Source organism: Prunus dulcis, chromosome 2 (genome assembly GCF_902201215.1).
Source record: "Prunus dulcis chromosome 2, ALMONDv2, whole genome shotgun sequence".
NCBI classification, from domain to species: domain Eukaryota; kingdom Viridiplantae; phylum Streptophyta; class Magnoliopsida; order Rosales; family Rosaceae; genus Prunus; species Prunus dulcis.
In genome coordinates, this window is record NC_047651.1 from 23,742,686 (window position 1) to 23,762,908 (window position 20,223).

The following is a 20,223-nucleotide window of genomic DNA, read 5'->3' on the forward strand; positions in this document are numbered from 1 at the left end:
TGTGTAAGGTTACATCCTTCTAGATTTGTCTTTAGATTTTTTGTTCTCCATTTGCTTCTGTAATTTGATTGTTTTTTAGTTGTAACATGCCTATCTTCTAATAAAAGAAAAACAGGAATTAATGCACCTTTTAGTTTGAAATTCTTTTTTACTGGTTTTCTTTTTTAATTTATATCTTTGTATCGTTCCATCAATTTTTACTTTCTATGTTTCAAATCATACGGTTATTTTTATAAAGCTATGGCCAAGATTAATTACACATCTGCTTCTTCTTCATCGCATCTCTAATTGATTTTTTTTTCTTTTTTATTTTCAGATTGGGAAAGTTTGCCTGAGGAGCTTTTAGATTTAGTTTTCAAGAGACTAGTGTTATATTTAGATTCTTTACGATTCGCTGCTGTTTGCAAGTCATGGTATTGGGCATCAAAGAATAAGCAAATCAATAGTGTTCCAATGCTCTTGATTCCTGATAGACAAAAAAATATATGGAATTTTTGTGATGTGACAAATGATAAGGTCCTCAAAATGCAGTTAAAATGGATGAAGAAGCGATTTTGTGGGTCTTCAAAATGATGGTTAATAGTTTGCGATGATAATTTTGTGGTGACCTTAATAAATCCATCATTCTGGGTTAAAAGAAGAAACATGACAAAAAATTCAATTATTCGTCTACCTCCACTAAATCCTCCAGATGAATGCCACAAAGATGCTTGTGCTAAACATTGTGAATATTTTGTCTACAAGGCGGCAATTTCCGCAGATCCAATATCAAATGCAAATGACTGCATTGTTGTGGTAATATATGGCCCACGGTATGAATTGGCTTTTATTAGACTTGGAGACAGTAAATGGACATACTTCGATGGAACTTGTTACATTTTTGAAGATATTGCTCAAATTGGAGATAAAAGTTATGTTCTTACAGCCATTAGGAGAAAACTTTTTATTTTTGAATATACTACTCAGCGCATCCTAAATGTAAATGCGGTGGCACCTCTTTTTTTTGAAACAGATTTATACATAAAGGCATACCTTGTGGGTTCCAATGAGGAGGAGTTATTGTTGGTTCACCGCTATAGTACTTTTACATGTCAGTGTCGCGTGACAAATGGATTTAGACTTTTCAAAATGGATGATGATAAGTATACGTGGATTGAGAAAAATGACTTAGGTGATTTTGCTTTGTTTGTGGGTGATAACTCTTCAATATCTGTCGTGGCTTCAAAAATTCAAGGATGTGAGTCGAATTGCATATACTTCTACGATGATAATGATCTGACAAAAAGAGATCGTTCGTTTACAGATTTTGGGGTGTACAATATCAAAAGTCAAAGGATTTTAAAGCCTGCACGTATTATGACCCTGATGAAGAAGTTGAAGCAACCTCCAATTTGGTTTTTGCCATCAGTTTATCTATAAAAATTTGTCACATTTCTTCTTATCCCCAAACATTTTAAGATATTTTTTTAGATTATGTTTTAAAGATGTAGATCCAGTATTAAATCTTTGATATTTGATACATTTTTTTATTTATGGCAACTTGGTCATGGATTTTTGTTAGTGCACTAATTGAAAACCGTAGAGAAAGATACAAGGACAATTACATTATTGAAATATGTTACCCGAGCAGATATTTTTTATTTTTTATCGAAAGAAAATTATAACGAAATTACTAATCACCAAGTGTTACGTGACTTTTGAGTTGGATATGATTTAATTAGATGATAATGTTGATTAATCAATGTGTGGACCGGTCCGGCAGCCATTATCTTTAAAGCATATAACATTTCTTTTACTACAGTGAAAACTGTCAAAATATAAGTCCCTTTTACCGTTATTCTAAATTTGACATCCACAGCCCAACTAGTTGGATTTCTGGTCCGTCGTACACATACTGAACATAAAAAACCTCCGCAGACCTACCTCACTACGGCGCCACCGGGAAACAATGCTCAGCCTCCTTCCCCGGTCTTGCCCAAAGCTCCGGTTCAAACCCGGTTATATATATCGGCTATCCGGGCCCTATTACTACCCGTCGCCGGTACGCCTTCTCCACCGCCACCGGTCTCTATGGCTTCGACCACTTAAAGACCCCCAAAGGCTTTCGACGTTTCGTCGACGATGCTATCGAAAGGTCCAAACTTTGGAAATCCCAATATTCATGGCATTTTGATTTCCATCAGTCTCCCCATTTTCATTCGTATTTGTTTTTAGGTCCGGAGAGCTGGTTGCATACATTTCAGGGATGCCTTCCTCAGCGGAAATAATAAGAGCCATGGATGAGATTTCTAACAGAGTAAGGTCTCACATTTTGTCTAATTCTTTTTTTTTTTAGAGTTGTTGGACTAATTCTTTGTTATACTCTGCAATTGCATAGGTCTGGTCTGTAATTGACTCCGCGGAGCTTTGTAGACAAACTCATCCTGACAGGTTATTATTCTCTGAATTTTGTGACTTTTTTTTTTTTTTGGGGTTGTTGGTAGTTTTCGATGTTTCGGTATTTCGTCGATTTTCACTTGATTGTGTATTAGGGAATTTGTTGAGGAGGCGATCAAAGCTTCAATAAGAGTTAATGAATATCTACATGTGAGGTGACGGTGAATCGTCTTTGCAAGTGTTATTAACTTTTTGCTCACGGTTTTGTTATGTATATAAATTGTACTGTAGTCATGAGCCATTGCCAAGCCGTGTGCACCGAGTGAGAATAAAAAGAAGACGGGTGTGGGCTTGTTTGAGGGCCCCCATTGGTAGCTCTTGACGCCGGTCATCCAATTTCTGAACAATGGCTTCGCACTTCACCCAAAATTCACCAGGCGACATCTTTGCACACCGCCGGGCAACAACCAACAAATCCTCAAAATTCTCTTTCCATTCAGGGTGAGACTCCGAAGACTTTTCAAGTATTCCCACCAAATCACCAGCAAATGCACCTAAATCAAAGTCAACATCTTCTTTTAACCTCTCAAATCTTGCCCTGACAGCCACCATAATCTCCTAGACAATTTTACAACAGCGACACAGTTTAATGAGATCGGGCAAAGAACAAAATAAAATACTATAAGGCATAAAAATTTATAATATAAATTCAAATTTACCTCCATATGGCCAAATGCGCGAGACTTCCACACGGGAAATGGTCGAACTCCTTTAGAGTTGAGCTCATGAGAGAAACTTTTAATGTCATGTGTTCTCTTCTTTCGCCCACTCGTAACACGCAGTATTGCCTGAAAACGCGGCGACTGCATTTCCTTTGAAAAGGCTGCATGCTGGTTACCCTACCAATATATACAATTACATACAAACCACATCATTGTCAAGCTCGTGAGCTACCTGCATTTCTCCAACCAACTACATATATATACATAAGGCAATTCATTGGCAATTTCTTTACCTCCGAGACTGGATTGAGTAGTGAAGGATTTCTGAGCGATTTTGATTGATTCCAGTGCACAGGTTTCACTATAAAGAAATTGACCATTAGAAATTAACAAAAAATAAATTACACTCACAAATACCTGATGATCGAATTCATTATTAGACGGAAAAGAACGAATTATAATCCAATGAAATAAGAATATTAAAACGTTACCAAATTAAAGTTACGTAAATACCTGGTTGTATGGGCGTAAATTTGGGTTTTGGCTTGACCGTGTACTTGACCTTATTCGATTCGTCACCGAAATTCGAAGCCGCGCAGACCGACGAAGAGAATCGAAGCGGCGACGGAGCCGATCGAGTCCGAATGTGATTGAGGCCGAGCGACGATGCCAACACGATAGGCGCATCATCTGTTTTACGTTCCGTACGAACCTGGTCCTCATACTCTTCGTCGTCGTCGTCGTCGTCGTCATCTTCTTCTTCGAATTCTTCAAATTCTTCGTCTTCGTGGATCGTGTGTCTGGGGCTTCGTCGAATCGGGATGGGGGGGATTTTGAGGAGCTTAGCTCTGGAGGGAGAGGGTTGAGTTGGAGAGGACACGGACGACGTCGTTGCGGAGTCTAATTTGCCGTCGGGGTCGGAAATCAGGGGTGGCTTTGAAGAAGGTGGAGGAGAGCTCGACATGGGGGAGAAAACAGTTCGGTTTTAGATTCGGATTCGGATTCGTCATGGGATTGAGAGAGAGAGAGAGAGGTGGGGGTTGCTGGGGGAGATTATCTCGCGGGAAGAGAGCGTTAGAGAGTGACACGAATTTATGTGTTTTTTCGGTTGTGGGTTTGAAACGGGCTTCCCGCTAAGCATGTAATTGGCGTCGTTCCCCTGCAGACGGGACTACCGTAAGTTCGAACTTGAAGGAACAGAAACAGATGTACAATTGACAAACGAAAAGTCAATTGTACTTATTTAGCCTTATTCATCAACTGACCCAAATCACTTTTGTTTTGTGGGCCGTCGTTTGTTTGACTATTTTCTTTTGGGCCTTGAATGTAAAAGATAAAACTCTTGCAATTCCTCCTATTCTTATAAGGAATTACGATAAAACTCTTGTATTTCCTCCTATTCTTATTAGGAATTAGGAGCACTTGTATATAAATAAGGGGTTCTCTTTTCTTTCTATAGTCAATTGCTTTACATTCAATTCAAAGCCAGCAAAAAAATCTCGTCTGTGTTTTGAATCAATGGAATCAGGTATGTTTTCTTAAACAAAATTTCTCTAGGTTATTCGTGTTTTCCTTTCCTTAACTTTGTAAATTTGTTTGTTTGCAAGTTGTTGTCATGCTATATTTAGTATTGTAAATATGCGAGCCTTTTATATTGTATCTTGCTATTGCAAAAATTTCTAGACAATTCATGTGTCCTACTCTTATAAATTTGATGAATATTTGGTGAAATAAAACAAAAAATTATATCCTAAACTAAGGAAAATAAGGAAAAAGAGAAAAGCATGACTCTAATCTAATACTCAGTTGAGTTGAATTTTGGCTACACATGTTATATAATCCTTTCATACAATATACGTGGGGAATCCTTTCGTTTTTGTCAACTAGTGAATGACACACCCATTTTTTTTTAGGACTTTTCATAATCAAACTCATGAACTTGTCTGGGAGAGCAATTACTCCAAACTAGTACACTAATGGATCCTTTGCATGAAAGACACGCCCTAAAACACCCTAAGCGGCCACCTTAATTAGTTTTATTTCAATCAGTTTTTAGGATGTTGTTTATTTATATATATTGTTTTTATATCACTGTGTGTGTAAGGTTACATCCTTCTAGATTTGTCTTTAGATTTTTTGTTCTCCATTTGCTTCTGTAATTTGATTGTTTTTTAGTTGTAACATGCCTATCTTCTAATAAAAGAAAAACAGGAATTAATGCACCTTTTAGTTTGAAATTCTTTTTTACTGGTTTTCTTTTTTAATTTATATCTTTGTATCGTTCCATCAATTTTTACTTTCTATGTTTCAAATCATACGGTTATTTTTATAAAGCTATGGCCAAGATTAATTACACATCTGCTTCTTCTTCATCGCATCTCTAATTGATTTTTTTTTCTTTTTTATTTTCAGATTGGGAAAGTTTGCCTGAGGAGCTTTTAGATTTAGTTTTCAAGAGACTAGTGTTATATTTAGATTCTTTACGATTCGCTGCTGTTTGCAAGTCATGGTATTGGGCATCAAAGAATAAGCAAATCAATAGTGTTCCAATGCTCTTGATTCCTAATAGACGAAAAAATACTTGGAATTTTTGTGATGTGACAAATGATAAGGTCTTCAAAATGCAGTTAAAATGGATGAAGAAGCGATTTTGTGGGTCTTCAAAAGGATGGTTAATAGTTTGTGATGACAATTTTGTGGTAACCTTAATAAATCCATCATTCAGGATTAAAGGAAGAAAAAAGAAAAAAAATTCAATTATTCGTCTACCTCCACTAAATCCTCCATTTCAATACGACAGAGGTGCTCGTGCTAAACATTGTGAATATTTTGTCTACAAGGCGGCGATTTCTGCAGATCCAATATCAAATGCAAATGACTGCATTGTTGTGGTAATATATAGCCCACGGTGTGAATTGGCTTTTATTAGACTTGGAGACAATAAATGGACATACTTCGATCGATATTGTTCAAATTGTTCCTTTTTTGAAGATATTGCTCAAATTGGAGATAAAAGTTATGTTCTTACATCCATTAAGAGACAACTTTTTATTTTTGAATATACTACTCAGCGCACCCTAAATATAAATCTGGTGGCACCTCTTTATGAAACAGAAATATACATAAAGGCATACCTTGTGGGTTCCAGTGAGGAAGAGCTATTGTTGGTTCACCGCTATGGTACTGATACAGATCATTGTCGCGTGACAAATAGATTTAGAGTTTTCAAACTGGATGATGATAAGTATGATTGGATTGAGAAAAATGACTTAGGTGATTTTGCTTTGTTTGTGGGTGATAACTCTTCAATATCTGTCGTGGCTTCAAAAATTCAAGGATGTGAGTCGAATTGCATATACTTCTACGATGATTGTGATATGACAATAAGAGATTGTTCGTTTACAGATTTTGGGGTGTTCAATGTCAAAAGTCAAAGGATTTTAAAGCCTGCACATATTATGACCCTGATGAAGAAGTTGAAGCAAACTCCAATTTGGTTTTTGCCATCAGTTTATCTATAAAAATTTGTCACATTTCTTCTTATCCCCAAACATTTTAAGATATTTTTTTAGGTTATGTTTTAAAGATGTAGATTCAGTATTAAATCTTTGATATGTGATACATTTTTGAGTTGATATCTGGCTTCAACTTTCAAGAGTTGATATCTTTCTTTTAGGCTTATTTGTTTAGATTGGATTGCATCCTTTCGTTAGAGCCTCATATCAACTCTTCTCATAAACAATTTGAGTTTTTCTCAAGTGAGGCTTATCTCCTGTGGATTTTTGAGTGTTTACTATGGATATTTCTGATCAAAAGGTTCATTGCAAAGGTAACAGCTCATTTGACAACAGGAAAAGCTTGACTGTGCACTTTGATACAATTCATGACAAGACTCACAAGCTATGTGGTGAGAAATTACTTTGTAAGGAGCCCGTCTACCCTAAGCATGAGATACATATTTGTATCCCATATGGGGTTTCAAGGATCAACAAAAATGAGCTCAAGAAGAAAAAGAACCAAGAGGAGTAAGAGATTAGAATATGCTGGGAGTTTAGGTATAGAATAGTATCGTGCAATTTATGTATGGGAATGGGAGGGTGGAAGGGGAACTAGGAGTAGTAAGAGATTAGAATATGCTGAGAGTTTAGGTATAGAGATTACAATATGCTGTTACTCTCCAGAGGCAATCTTTGAAAAACAAGAACGTATCTATTTTCAATCTTATCAGTACTATTTTCTATATCCAAGTTTTATTATTGCAATTGTCGCTCGTCTTTGGCCAAATATGTTGTTCTTATCAACAGTTGTGAGAACGTTATTCCAAGATATTCTTCTGCGCCGTTCACCATAGTAAGTTTGATTAAAACTGTGCAAGACCTCTTTCTTTCGTATGTAAGACAGCCTCATATTATAGTTTTCTGTTTCAGGAGAGAAACTTCTGGTGCTAAATTCCTTTTGTTTTACTTAAGGTTGCCTCTCAAGGACATAGTGAAGAATTGTTTTACTTTAGGTTTATTCAAATCAAATGGCTTCATTAATTATTCAGCGCATGCTACAAAATTCACATGGATGGGTAAGAATAACAGTTCAAGGAAACTTATTAATATCCATCAGAAAATGAATAAAAATTGCTACTCCACATTTGCCTCGCCAACTCCAGAATGAAATCTCTGCAGCTGTTAGCCCACGCTTGACATTTGCATCCTACATTGCCTCCAACAAGAGCCGTGCCATAGTTTTGCCTCTTCGCTCACCTTCTTTTTTTCTTCAAACCCCTCCATTTCATTCCTTCCCTTGCTATTTAGTTGACTAGTTCTTGTTAACTCAAATGGAACACAACAAGGTCTGTTCTCTATAACTTTTCCAACTTCATTTCATTACAAAGACAGGAAATATCAGGAACCATTCCTCCATTAAAATTCCTTAGGATCCCATCTCCTACAAGACCACTTAACAAATGGGAAGGTTCTTTAGCTCCCCCATGCTGTAAGAATTTTGTTCTTAATGCAGTTCCCGTAGTTAATGATAGTGGATCCTCCTGGCACAGTTTCTGCCATATTGTTGCGGCAAAACATTTGGCATACAAGTAGCTATAATAACCTGCAAGACAAGTACATTTTATCAGCCATGAAAACGAAATTGTACACAAAAAGGATATTATTAATAATAATGTTTCTAAATTTCACATTTGAGATACTTTTGAAGCTCAAAGAGGTTCAAGTTTGTGGATGAGGCTGATAATTTGAAGTTACCTGCACCATAATTCAGGAGGTGATTGAATCGGGCCTCCCAGTGTGTGCCATCCACGTGCTTCCAACTAGTATATTGTCTTTTCAGATCTGCCACAATAGAACTTGTTGGTGGAGTTGGCTGTTCCCCAAAGAATGTTTGGTCAATAACAGCATAAAAAATCTGAGAACAGGAAACAAGCAAGCAAGCAAACATTGGTCAGTATTCCTTCTTTGTTGGTTTTCTCGTCTTCTCTTCTAAACACTTAGTGATCATTATTGTTTTATCCAGGAAGATCCTTGGACAATAACCTGACGTTGCAATTCAGTTGCAGCAAACATCTTTCTGGCACCCTGCATTGACTCTACCAGTTTCTCAGGGATGCTTTCACCAGTTGAATAGTGTTTGGCAAATGTCTTCAAAACTCGGTAATCCCATGAATAGTACCTTGACATATCAACAGAAAACATTTTCTCATCAATATCCCAAAAATAGACTGATAATTCAGACAGTTGCGACAATTAAAAAGTATCATGCCAAACATATTCATTCAACTACATTGTCTTTCATATATTTCTACAAAGATTTTCATCAGATAAAGAATGATGGAATAATAATCATAGCATTCAACTCACTCAAAAAGGTTTGAAGGTGCTTCCGCTAAATCAAGAGCCACCCTGGTACCTGAAAAGTGTTGGTAATCCTACAAGAAAATATAAAAAATGTATTATGGAATTTGTGGCAAGGAAGAGGAGGTGATATAGCTTGTCTTCCTAGTCATAAGGTATTTCTAGAATACCGTTCTTGAAAGCAAAGAATGAAGAGCATGTCCAAACTCATGAAACAGAGTTTCCAATTCCCAATGATTCAGCCTTGCAGTTGATGAATTATGTGAAGCAGAAAAATTGCAGACAAGAGCAACAACCTGCACGCCAAACCAGAAAGTCATTGAATGAGTATCTAACTTTTTGGTAATATAGTCTGCAACCCAAGTCAGACATTTTCTCACAAAGAGGATTCCAAAATACTATGTTCTGATATTTAATTAGAGAGTTTCTCCAACAAAAATGCAAACCCATCGGAGTGTCAAAGGTTTTTAGTGTCCAAAAGAAGTATTTGCAAGCCCTAATTCGCTTTTCGTTCCATTTTGAAGAATCCAACTAGCTAAGAATTATAAAGTATACTCTTTAAAAATGCGTAAATGTGCAACATAAAATTTGACAGGAGAAAAAATGTCTATTTACATACAGGAAGTTGATATTCTGTTTCAGAAACCATCCGGCCACCTTTAATTGCAAAATGAGCACAACCAGGATACTTGCCCTTTCTTGAGTACAAATCAAGGTAGAGATACCCCAAATCACCCTGTAACAAGTGCATAGATTCTAATCAATATACGTGAAAATCACAGAAGACAAAATCAGTACAATCATGCACAAGAGTTTAATTACGCATGTAATTGAAGCATTCCCAATGCTGCAAGGAATTCTCTTAGACTGTATAACACAGACTGAAGACATTCACACGTATTATCACCCATGTAAATACCTCTTCAGGATGATGAAGAGACATTTTAAGCACATCTGGGTGCCATGATTCACCTGGTGCTAGGGGAATGCTATGAAACGTGGCACCAAACAATGACTCCACCAGCACCTTCAAACCCTTAATACATTGAGGCAGAGGAAAATACGACGCTACAACCTGCATGAGAGAGACAGAGAGTCAATAAAACTTCCCTTGCCATCAATATGATGCATTAACAAGTAAATCAAAGAGATGGTATTCCACAAGCATCGTAGTAAGTAAACATTGCAGTTATCAGTTCTTTACTTCAAAAGCAAACATGGGAGCATAGCATACCGAAGAGTCCAAGTCATAGGCAGAAGACTTCATCATTGCGGTGTAATATGCCTCATCCCATGGCTCTAAATCTCCATATTGCTGACCACATTTTTCTCTTTTAAAATCCCTAATTTTTTTAAACTCCTGAAGTAAAAGTAACATCATTAACAGATAAAACCTGCAGTGTGATCTATAGTCAAAATGAAAGAGTAGCAATACTTTCAAACACTACAAATGTCTTCCAAAGGACATATTACCTCATCAGCGCTGGGTTTGACCATCTTGCTCATCTCTAGCAAAAAGGACATCACAACTTCTGGTGACGAAGCCATATTAGGCTTAACAGTGAATTCAGCATAAGATCTATAACCCATTATCTGCATTCAACAATAAGAACAAAGCATACCCATAAGTACAAATACAACAGAAAAAGACCCTACATCAATCCATATCCACTACATTTCAAATCAGACAATTCCTACAAACTATAGATGTCTACAAAGGATCACAAGAGATCTGCGTTAAAAGTAACTCCTCAAATGACATACAAGTCTAGAAGGGAAAATGTTCTTGTGAGCAGTAACTTTAATCTGATTCCACACAGGTTTGGAAAGCCTTCTCAACATTTTATAATACTACACAGAGAGAGAGAGAGAGAGAGAGAGAGAGAGAGAGAGAGAGAGAGATAGAAACCTGAGCAAGCTCATGGCGGGAAGCTACAAGTTGATCAAGAACACCAAGGTTTGCATGAGGAACAGAATATCCTTTGATATATGCCATTTTCCGGACCTGAAACTAAATTTTAGTTAATTAACAAAAAGACAAGCATAAAACACAATAAATGCAAATGGGAAAGAAATTTAAGTGACGTGCAATATTACAAAGCCCAATTTCATTTGCAAAGTAAGGAAAATGAGAAAAAACAAAGAAAGTGCATCCATAGTGTAAACTTAGTTTCCATATTCTGGCATCTAGAACTTACTGCCCTAACTCCCTATCCCAGAAAAGATTCAGAAAACAGGAAAGTCGAGTTTCACCAAACAACAATCAAGTTACCTCATCATTTGGTGCCCCTTGTAGAACACAAGATAGAGTGTGCGGGTCTGTTGTTATACGAAAACCCTTCTCGTTCATGGTACCCCCGGGCCTCCACGAGTCCTTTGAAACTACAGATGCTGAACGATAGATGGGCTTAAGAAGATGGTGCAAATTTCGGGGTATAAGTGACGCTGGGAAAATATCCACAGTACCCGGGTCATTGACGATATTTTGATTGAACCTAAACCGAAAATCAAATGCATTTGAAGCAAAAGTAAAGTCAATTAGTCAAGCTCTTGATTTAAAAGCAAAAATGAAAAGCATGGTACAGCATCAGCAAGCAGTTAAAATTATATCTCCACAACATTGCAAAACTTGAATAAGATACTTTTGGCCCTAGGCTCTAATGGAAAATGGGCAGTGTGGGCCTAAGCTGTGTCTTTGGTTCAAATCTTACAAGCACAATAATTGTGTGGCAGCATTAGTCAAACAAACCAGTAGAAAATAACTTATTTTCCTAAACCTGGTAGCAGGCCTAAAAGTTCTAACTTGCAGTTAACAGTTGGCACAGAGGAACGCTAAAAAAAGAAAAGGAAAAAAACAATAAGATTAGTAGAATGAGTGTCACTTAAAAAAAAATTGAAAAAAATTGAAAAAAATTAGAGTACTTACTGTCTGCACAATTGGGAAATTTCTATACTCAGCCGGTTCACTCTATCTACTTTCTCTGCAAAGCAAAAGTGAGGAGTTATTTAGCTGCAACAAAATCCCTGCTGTAACAGCAGCATAAAATGACAAGAAGAGAGCAAGTACCAGCAGAAAGATGAATCCCACTCCTCTCAAAGTCAAGGCGGAGGTAATGCGCGACCCTATGAGCTTCGTCGGTGAGCAAGTTGCCCTCTTGCTCAGCTTTAATCACGGCATTATATAAAGTATGATTTGTATTCAGATACTGTAAGACAATGATGAAAATTTTCAAATCAGATACTGGCAATGGCTCATGACTACAGTACAATTTATATACATAACAAAACCGTGAGCAAAAAGTTAATAACACTTGCAAAGACGATTCACCGTCACCTCACATGTAGATATTCATTAACTCTTATTGAAGCTTTGATCGCCTCCTCAACAAATTCCCTAATGCACAATCAAGTGAAAATCGACAATGAAATACCGAAACATAAAAAACTACAACAATAAAAAAAGTCAAAAAAATTCAGAGAATAATAACCTGTCAGGATGAGTTTGTCTACAAAGCTCCGCGGAGTCAATGACAGAACAGACCTATGCAATTAGAGAGTATAACAAAGAATTAGTCCAACAACTCTTAAAAAAAGAGAATTAGACAAACTGTGAGACCTTACTGTGTTAGAAATCTCATCCATGGCTCTTATTATTTCCGCTGAGGAAGGCATCCCTGAAATGTATGCAACCAGCTCTCCGGACCTAAAAACAAAAACAAAACGAATGAAAATGGGGAGACTGATGGAAATCAAAATGCCATGAATATTGGGATTTTCAAAGTTTGGACCTTTCGATAGCATCGTCGACGAAACGTCGAAAGCCTTTGGGGGTCTTTAGGTGGTCGAAGCCATAGAGACCGGTGGCGGTGGAGAAGGCGTACTGGCGACGGGTCGTAACAGGGCCCGGATAGCCGAATATATAACCGGGTTTGAGCCGGAGCTTTGGGCAAGACCGGCGGAGGAGGCTGAGCATTGTTTTTCCGGTGGCGCCGTAGTGAGGTAGGTCTGCGGAGGTTTTTAATGTTCAGTATGTGTACGACGGACCAGAAATCCAACTGGTTGGGCCGTGGATGTCAAATTTAGAATAACGGTAAGAGAGACTTATATTTTGACAGTTTTCACTGTAGCAAAAGAAATGTTATATGCTTTTAAGATAATTACTGCCGGACCGGTCCACATATTGATTAATCAACATTATCATCTAATTATATCATACCCAACTCAAAAGTCACGTAACACTTAGCTTATCCATCATATCATCAATCAAAATAACCAATAAACTTACACACCAAATGATAACGTTAAGTCCTTATTTTGAAATCATCAAGCTACTGCTGTAAATTTATCGATTGATGATATAATGGATAAGGCAAGTGTTACGTGAATTTTGACTTGGATATGATTTAATTAGATGATAATAGATGCAAATGGCGCTACAAATCCAAAGTCCACCATCTTTCACAATTCAAAAACAAGAATTAAGCACTTAATCCCCATGCGCTGCATGTTGTTGATGATGATAATCAATATGCGGACCGGGTCTGGCAGCAATACCGGATCCAGCAGCAATTATCTTAAAAGCATATAACATTTCTTTTACTACAGTGAAAACTATCAAAATATAAGTCCCTTTTACCGTTATTCTAAATTTAACATCCACGGCCCAAATGTCAAGCGCGGGCTACCAGCTGCAGAGATTTCACTCTGGAGTTGGCGAGGCAAATGTGGAGTAGCAATTTTTATTCATTTTCTGAGGGATAATAATAAGTTTCCTTGAACTGTTACAAAATCCTCCCCTTGTACTACTTAAAGCTGGCAACCGGAAGTTTGCTGCTCAGAGACTCTATCCATTCACGAATAATAGAATTCACTTCATCAGGCAGTTCGTCGTGGGGGCAATGACCTGGGTTTTAAAAAAAAACATTAAAAATAAGTAAACTTCCAAGAAACTTTTGAGTCTAAATGGAGCAGGATTATGCAAGTATTTTACCCACCGGCATCCAATTCCTTGATTATGAACCCAGCGCAATGCTCTTTAAGCATAGCCACTTTTGACTTGGAATCAGATATTGGATCTCTCATTCCCTACATGACAGAACTTGATTAAGGGACCAAAAAAAAAAAAAAAAGAAGAAGAAGATGATCAAATGATGGAAGAGAGAGAGAGAGAGAGAGAGAGAGAGAGAGAGAGAGAGATTCCCTGCTTGTTAAGATGTTACCTGTACAATCAAAACCTCCTCGAATCCATCCAAGAGATAATTTAGAGGGACTGATAGATTGAAGCTAAAAACGCTTTCTAGGACCACTGCCACCCCAGGATCATATGACTTTCAAGTTATGTTAAGGAGATAATTTCTGACAAATTACACATGTTCTGGTGGCTCCAAAAGAAAAATCAGCAGTGACTACTAGTTCCTAGAGAAACAATAAATATACTTGACATGAAAGAGGATACTGCTCTTCGCATTTCATCAATAAGCCAATTGTCGACTCGCTCTGTTTTCTGCAGAGCAAAGGTAGTAAAAACACAAATCAATACTATAAACGTGAACCATATTCAAAATATAGAGCAATAGAGATACTTACAGCTGGATAACAATTCTTCACTATGTCCTTGAGAGTCAACCTTAAGTAAAACAAAAGGAATTTAGCACCTAGCCATGAAGCACCAGAAGTTCTTCTCTCCTGAAGCAGAAAACTATAATATGAGGCTGTCTTACACATGAAAGATAGGGGTCTTGCACAGTTTTAATCAAACTTACTTTGGTGAATGGCGCAGAGGAATATCCTGGAATAACATTCCCACCACTGTTGATAAGAACAACAGATTTGGCCAAAGCAGGCCAAAGACGAACGACAATTGCAATAATATAACCTGCATATAGGAAATAGTACTGATAAGATTGAAAATACATACGTTTTTGTTTTTCAAAGATTGCCTCTGGAGAGTCAGTTGAAAAATGAAGTAGATAAGCCACCTAGAGAAAAGAATGTAAGAGGTTGTTTAGGTAAGTTGCTCCTCTCGTTTCTAGTTTAAAACATACCACCAATTGAGTTCCCAACAAGATGCACTGGTTCACCCACAACTTCAATAATGAAATCTCTAAGCATTTCAGCCCACAAGAGTTCAGTGTATACAACATTTGGCTTTTCTGATTTGCCAAATCCTAAAATTGTTATGGCCCAAACTCTGTTTCCACCTTCTGCAATGCTACATATGTTGTCACGGTAATGCTCCAAGAAGGCTCCAAAACCATGAACAAGAAGAGTAGCAGGACCTTCATGACCAACAACTGTATACTGACAAAAGGATAATATCATAGTGAAAGAATATATACGCAAATTTAAAACCAAACCCAGCTAAGTATTTCTTTCAGATTAGAAGCCATGGAAAGTCTTTGAACGAGCAGAAGATCAGTTTTGAACAGAATACCTGAATTAGATAGCCTTTCCATCTCCAACTACGAATATGATATCTTCTATCATCATTTATCTGACTTTTTAGAGCCACAAGCGAATACCACTGCCACAAAAAACAACTCAGTTGCTTACAAATATACTATGCAAAAATAATGATTTTAAAAAAGCTAGCAACCTCACAAGGTGAGTCTCCAAAGAACCACTTCAATCAGAACATATATATATTTAGTGCATAACTGGTATAGCACCTCCATTGAGCACACTGAATCAACAGTTGTAGCAACCGTAGCGGATGAATATCCAAAAGAAGACAGAAATCCAGAATCTCGTTCTTTCTCATACTTGAGAGCTTCAAAATGTACTCTCCTTCTGGATAGAATGCCAAGAGAAAGGGCAGGACCAAAGAGTGTAGTAAATGAAGCCCCATTCCGACTTTCAGCATAAGGCATCCTTTCATGTACCCTGCAACAAAATAATCCCAAAATACCCTTTTTTTGGTTAATGCAGATACGAAGAGAAAGGAATATATGATTATTTAAGGTTTTTTTCTTTCTCTAAATAACATTATAAAATATGACTACATACTCCTTCCAGTAGTGATCCCGTTCTGTTCCCTCTAAATATCGCAAGTATGCAGCCAAAGCTTTCAATACGTTGCTTGTCCCCCCTCCCACAGAATGTCCTTTCACAAAGAAAGAATTCTCGTGTCTCTTTGACTGGACCTGGACATGTCTAAAACTCGAATTGATTGTATTTCTTCCTGCGGGCTTCAAAATTTCCTTCATGAGAATTGTTTCAGTCAACATCTCCTTCGTTGAAGCCCAACTCTCTTCCATTTTGCATGGATTTGCCTTCACAAACTCCTTCAAATCATCAAACGTGGGGATAGCACCTAAAATCACAGTACAGTTATCCTAGTCACTAGTACACATATTACAAGATAGAACTTTGCTAAATTTTAGTAACAAAACAAATCAAGTACAAGTATAAGCAGAAACATGAACAATCTTGGAACTTTACCCCAGTCCAATTCCATTTCACCACCAGTTAATGTTGCCGGAGGAAGTGGCAAAGTTATCGGTAATCGAAGCTTGGTAAAATCATTGTACGAATCAGGAATATCTTTCAAACTCTACACATTATAAACATTCATACAATAATTAAAATAACTACAACCACTCAATTATAAACTAACTTGATGAACAACCAGAATTCTCAAACATAAATCGAAAAACTAGTCAAGAAAAACAAAACTACCTTCACATCATAAAACGGAGTCCGCCACAGCACAAAGTTGGGCGCAGAAGGCATTGCTTCCAAGGTGCCCTTGACACTACCAGTCATCTGCCTAAATCCATACTCCACCTCCTCCTCAGCATAGACAGTGGTGACAAGCTGAACCTGTTCCAATCCTCTGTGATGATGAGTGGTTCAACTAGTCTCTCATACACAGTAAGCAAAGCTACTATAATTATCTAACAACCTCTTTTACAAGCTCTTGTAGCGCACTCTCAGCACTCCCCAGCCTGATCATCAAGTTCGAACCTTTATCTCTCAACGAGCTTCTCAAATCTTGTAAAGCAAGCACAAGCATTTCTATCATTTTCTCGGGAAAACCTGCACATTTTACTCCCATCAGTTCATCTATGTGTATTATTGTTCATCAGTGTATATATACGTCAGACCTACGGGAGATGATGCGATGATCGAAGATGTAGAGAGGAACTACGGCGTTGTGGTTAGAGGCGGCGAGAAGGGCTGGGTGATCGTCGATTCGAAGGTCGTGCTTAAACCAAACGACGGCTACGCCGGCCTTCTCTGCATCGGTGACCGCAATTTGAGCTTTAAAACGGCACCGTTTGGGTGAGAAGCGGAGAGTGTTTGGGGAGAAAGAAAGCGAGGGAAAGTGTAGGAAAGTGACGAGTGAGGCCATGTGGGAGAGGAAGAGTAAACAGTGGAATGTGGATGTGGATGTTCATGTCCATCAAAGGAAAGTAGAGGGCAAAAGTGTTATTGAGGATAAATCAGAGGACTTTGAGAGTTTGACATTGTTTGAAAATGCAGAAAACTATTTTTGTGGTGCAGAAAATTGAATCAAACACCTGAAAATTGAAATTGGGATTTTGTGGAGGAGAAGAACCCAATGCACCACACACTCAGTCGAGTCTCGCAGTGTTTCGTTAGTGGGGTAAACGACATGTCGTTTCTTACAGGCCAAAAAACACAGAAAGGAGCCAAATAAGGAAGATTTCTACTAACCAACTAAACTGAAAATGGCGCTACAAATCCACAGTCCCTCATCCTTCACCAGCAAACCCTATCATCATCTTCCTCACACTCATCTGCTCTACTTTTCAGTCAGAACCCAATTTACAGTCAAGCTACAGACACCATCAGAGCCGTCCAAGCCCAAAGCTGAGACCACCCAGGCCTCACCCAAGAAACCCACCTCAGCTGGGCTCGGCTTTGGCTCATCTCCTTCTCCAACCACGCAGAATGTGACTTCTGTCCCTAATAAGAAGAAAAGGGTAATTCGGAGGTCACCAGTGGAAAAGCCGCTACTTTATTCTGAAGAAGATGAGGCTAAGGCCAAAGAGATGGGCACAAATGAGAGCGCTTTTGTTCTTGCTTGGTTGGGGCTTGGCGGTGTCATTCTAGCTCAAGGACTTCTTCTCGCTGCATCGGGTACGATTACTCATCCCTCCATTAATTGTGATTGCACTGGTGTGAATCACAATACCCAATAAATGAAATTTTTATTGGGTATTGTCTAAAGAATAGATTTTTGTTCAGCTTTTGGTTGAATTATAGGAGTTAATAGGTTTGAATCATTTGACTGTGGCTGAGAGTTAAGTTAACCAGTATAGTTGTGTTATTGTTTGCTTTGATGGCTTTCAAATTGTGTTGTCAGTTATCTAATCTTGGCTTGCTATATCTTATTGATGGAAGGAGAATTGTTTATCCAAAAATGTTTTGTGTTGCAGTAACAAACGCTTTGACAATAAACAAAAGACCAATCCCGTTGGCCCAAATCTTCCATTGAGACTGTTTTGGTCCAAAGAGAAATGAGGTTTAGTAAAGGGTTTTACTCATAGGTTGCATCTTTGCTTATCTCAGTCCGGCATGTTAGCCAGTTAGGACTCAAATTTCATCATTTAGAATCCAATTCAGTATCTTGTGCTCATCTGCAGTCATTCTTTTAGTCTAATCCATATAGAAAACTCTTGTTGGTCCCAAACATTCCTGTCCCTTTTTCGTGCCCAGACATATCTACCATGATACTGCACAAAATGGTTCAAGTTCTAGAACATTTGTCCAAACAAGCGACTCAATTTGAACTGAATAATGTTCCGCTCTCACTGACTGTCCTATGACTTAATTCGAAAAATCAACACAGAAACACCATTTTGATCTTCTTCCTGGAAGTGCAACACCAACTATCAAACATTGATCACATTCAGCTCACAAACCATTCCTTTTAAGAGCCTAACATATTCAGCTGACCCCCCTGATTATTGGAGTATTTCTTCACATATCGGAAAAGGCAGTACATTGTCCATAATGATTGATTACTTTAATGTAAAGCAAAAGTTTTATGCGATAAGTCATGGAAGTTATTTCTATAATCGATTTGATAAATTACGCTTTACATTCTCTTCACTTTGCAGATGATTAGTTAATTTTCATTTCAGGCTTCCTGCCAGAAGAATGGGACAAGTTCTTTGTGAAATATTTATATCCATCTTTTACACCAACAGTCGGCTTGTTTGTTGCTGGAAGTGTTGCGTACGGAGTTTTGAAGTATCTGCAGAACGAGGAACTTAAAGGTAAGAAATGATATTTATTTGTATAGATAGTACATGTGGAGCCAATTCAGTAGTTTTTCAAGCTGTACTTGTAGTGCTTTCATGCTTGATAGAAAGATGATTCAGCTGAGAAATTGCAAACCACCTCCATTGGATCCGTTAAGCACAATGTGCCATCCCTTGATTAATTTCTACAAGCTATACTTGAAGCCATGTTATTTTTAAAAGTCGCATGGCAAAAGTTCAGTAACAGGCAGACCGTTGGATCTCACATGTGTCCCAGGCCCCATTGAGGAGAACCCTCATGTTCTAATGGTCTATCCTGTCACTGGACTATCCAGGTCAAGAGAGAATCCATACATAATTGTATGCTACACTGTTTTTGCCCTGTTCTCTTGGCCTTCATCCTTTTACTTATGTTGCTTTATACCATAGTATTGCACCCATCAGTCATTGTTAGAATTAGAAAGGAGTAGATTATCTCGTGCAACATTCATCCTGTCATCCTTAGTTGGTAGTGATGTATTATAACAAGCTTGTCATGATTGGATTACTTGTTTGTGTTCTGCTTTGAATTTTTTCTTTTATATACTTCCATTTTTTGCTTCTCTATTGCAGTCCAGTTGCTCTCACCTATCTCTTGCCCTCTTCTTAGATATTATTAAGTTGTTTCTGGCCTCGTGACTGAAAAGTGCACTTTTCTCACCATTGAACTGTTGTGCTTATTACATCAACTTAATCCACCTCTCTCACCATGAGATCTGTGATCACATCAACTTTTTTTTTTATTTAATTAAACCTTGAACAGACACCCTACATTATTTTCTATTTCTAGGTTTGGAACCTGTGAAGGTGGTCTGCATCTTTTTTTACAAGTTATAACCAATCAGTCAATCACTTATGGGAGAAACTTCATTAATTCTTATTGCATCCCTATCCCGATGTAAGGTTAGATAAAGATAAGAAACCCTAAAAGATTCCACAATGTCCACTGCTGCATAAATGATTGAAAAGGAGGTGAAAGTCTTGGCTTGGGTGAGG

At 37.7% G+C, this 20,223-nt stretch overlaps 5 protein-coding genes and 1 long non-coding RNA gene across 9 annotated transcripts; 3 read left to right on the plus strand and 3 right to left on the minus strand.

The window, feature by feature from the left end:
* The first annotated feature begins 645 nt into the window (after positions 1-645).
* LOC117618433 (putative F-box protein At5g55150) lies at positions 646-1,419 on the plus strand. Its single transcript, XM_034348001.1, has one exon. It carries the CDS (start codon positions 646-648, stop codon positions 1,417-1,419), a length of 774 nt encoding a protein of 257 aa, XP_034203892.1.
* Positions 1,420-1,872: 453 nt separating this feature from the next.
* Positions 1,873-2,676, plus strand: LOC117619333. The gene is made up of 4 exons (XR_004584555.1): positions 1,873-2,134; positions 2,215-2,296; positions 2,378-2,430; positions 2,532-2,676. It is a non-coding gene; the product is annotated as an uncharacterized LOC117619333 (long non-coding RNA).
* A 618-nt stretch (positions 2,677-3,294) lies between these two features.
* LOC117619329 (probable serine/threonine protein kinase IRE) lies at positions 3,295-4,165 on the minus strand. The gene is made up of 2 exons (XM_034349256.1): positions 3,612-4,165; positions 3,295-3,459 (listed from the first exon to the last, which is right to left on the minus strand). The coding sequence occupies exons 1-2, from the start codon at positions 4,060-4,062 to the stop codon at positions 3,314-3,316; spliced, it is 597 nt and encodes a 198-aa protein (XP_034205147.1). The 5' UTR covers positions 4,063-4,165; the 3' UTR covers positions 3,295-3,313.
* Positions 4,166-7,609: 3,444 nt separating this feature from the next.
* Positions 7,610-13,220, minus strand: LOC117619326 (mitochondrial intermediate peptidase, mitochondrial-like). 3 transcript variants are annotated; one of them, XM_034349251.1, is made up of 17 exons: positions 12,745-13,220; positions 12,578-12,659; positions 12,445-12,497; positions 12,296-12,350; positions 12,024-12,162; positions 11,883-11,937; positions 11,229-11,451; positions 10,866-10,961; positions 10,430-10,549; positions 10,191-10,316; positions 9,876-10,031; positions 9,576-9,692; positions 9,127-9,252; positions 8,963-9,030; positions 8,639-8,774; positions 8,351-8,510; positions 7,610-8,198 (listed from the first exon to the last, which is right to left on the minus strand). In XM_034349251.1, the coding sequence occupies exons 1-17, from the start codon at positions 12,927-12,929 to the stop codon at positions 7,951-7,953; spliced, it is 2,145 nt and encodes a 714-aa protein (XP_034205142.1). In that variant the 5' UTR covers positions 12,930-13,220; the 3' UTR covers positions 7,610-7,950. The 3 variants fall into 3 exon arrangements, with proteins under 3 accessions (XP_034205142.1, XP_034205141.1, XP_034205143.1); XM_034349250.1 differs by having other exon boundaries at positions 10,866-10,967; XM_034349252.1 differs by lacking the exons at positions 9,876-10,031; positions 10,191-10,316 and having other exon boundaries at positions 10,866-10,967.
* A 358-nt stretch (positions 13,221-13,578) lies between these two features.
* Positions 13,579-17,508, minus strand: LOC117619327. 2 transcript variants are annotated; one of them, XM_034349253.1, is made up of 14 exons: positions 17,066-17,508; positions 16,860-16,993; positions 16,634-16,777; positions 16,397-16,508; positions 15,962-16,268; positions 15,625-15,838; positions 15,390-15,479; positions 15,001-15,256; positions 14,719-14,831; positions 14,543-14,641; positions 14,412-14,459; positions 14,176-14,283; positions 13,951-14,041; positions 13,579-13,859 (listed from the first exon to the last, which is right to left on the minus strand). In XM_034349253.1, exons 1-14 carry the CDS (start codon positions 17,307-17,309, stop codon positions 13,759-13,761), a joined length of 2,061 nt encoding a protein of 686 aa, XP_034205144.1. In that variant the 5' UTR covers positions 17,310-17,508; the 3' UTR covers positions 13,579-13,758. The 2 variants fall into 2 exon arrangements, with proteins under 2 accessions (XP_034205144.1, XP_034205145.1); XM_034349254.1 differs by having other exon boundaries at positions 17,062-17,177.
* A 64-nt stretch (positions 17,509-17,572) lies between these two features.
* On the plus strand, positions 17,573-19,790 carry LOC117619331 (protein LOW PSII ACCUMULATION 2, chloroplastic). The gene is made up of 2 exons (XM_034349257.1): positions 17,573-18,061; positions 19,069-19,790. Exons 1-2 carry the CDS (start codon positions 17,650-17,652, stop codon positions 19,212-19,214), a joined length of 558 nt encoding a protein of 185 aa, XP_034205148.1. The 5' UTR covers positions 17,573-17,649; the 3' UTR covers positions 19,215-19,790.
* The last annotated feature ends 433 nt before the right edge of the window (positions 19,791-20,223 follow it).

Coding starts and splice junctions, on each gene's coding strand:
- LOC117619327 (XM_034349253.1), bottom strand. CDS start 17,309: ATGGCCTCACTCGTCACTTTCCTACACTTTCCCTCGCTTTCTTTCTCC. Junction 15,839..15,961: donor CGGGATCACTACTGGAAGGA/GTATGTAGTCAT, acceptor ATTTTGTTGCAG/GGTACATGAAAGGATGCCTT. Junction 15,480..15,624: donor ATTCAGTGTGCTCAATGGAG/GTGCTATACCAG, acceptor TTTTTGTGGCAG/TGGTATTCGCTTGTGGCTCT.
- LOC117619329 (XM_034349256.1), bottom strand. CDS start 4,062: ATGTCGAGCTCTCCTCCACCTTCTTCAAAGCCACCCCTGATTTCCGAC. Junction 3,460..3,611: donor ATTTACGCCCATACAACCAG/GTATTTACGTAA, acceptor ATTTCTTTATAG/TGAAACCTGTGCACTGGAAT.
- LOC117619331 (XM_034349257.1), top strand. CDS start 17,650: ATGGCGCTACAAATCCACAGTCCCTCATCCTTCACCAGCAAACCCTAT. Junction 18,062..19,068: donor ACTTCTTCTCGCTGCATCGG/GTACGATTACTC, acceptor TTTTCATTTCAG/GCTTCCTGCCAGAAGAATGG.
- LOC117619326 (XM_034349250.1), bottom strand. CDS start 12,929: ATGCTCAGCCTCCTCCGCCGGTCTTGCCCAAAGCTCCGGCTCAAACCC. Junction 9,693..9,875: donor CTCTTCATCATCCTGAAGAG/GTATTTACATGG, acceptor CACTTGTTACAG/GGTGATTTGGGGTATCTCTA. Junction 8,199..8,350: donor CCTCCTGAATTATGGTGCAG/GTAACTTCAAAT, acceptor CTTGTCTTGCAG/GTTATTATAGCTACTTGTAT.
- LOC117618433 (XM_034348001.1), top strand. CDS start 646: ATGACAAAAAATTCAATTATTCGTCTACCTCCACTAAATCCTCCAGAT.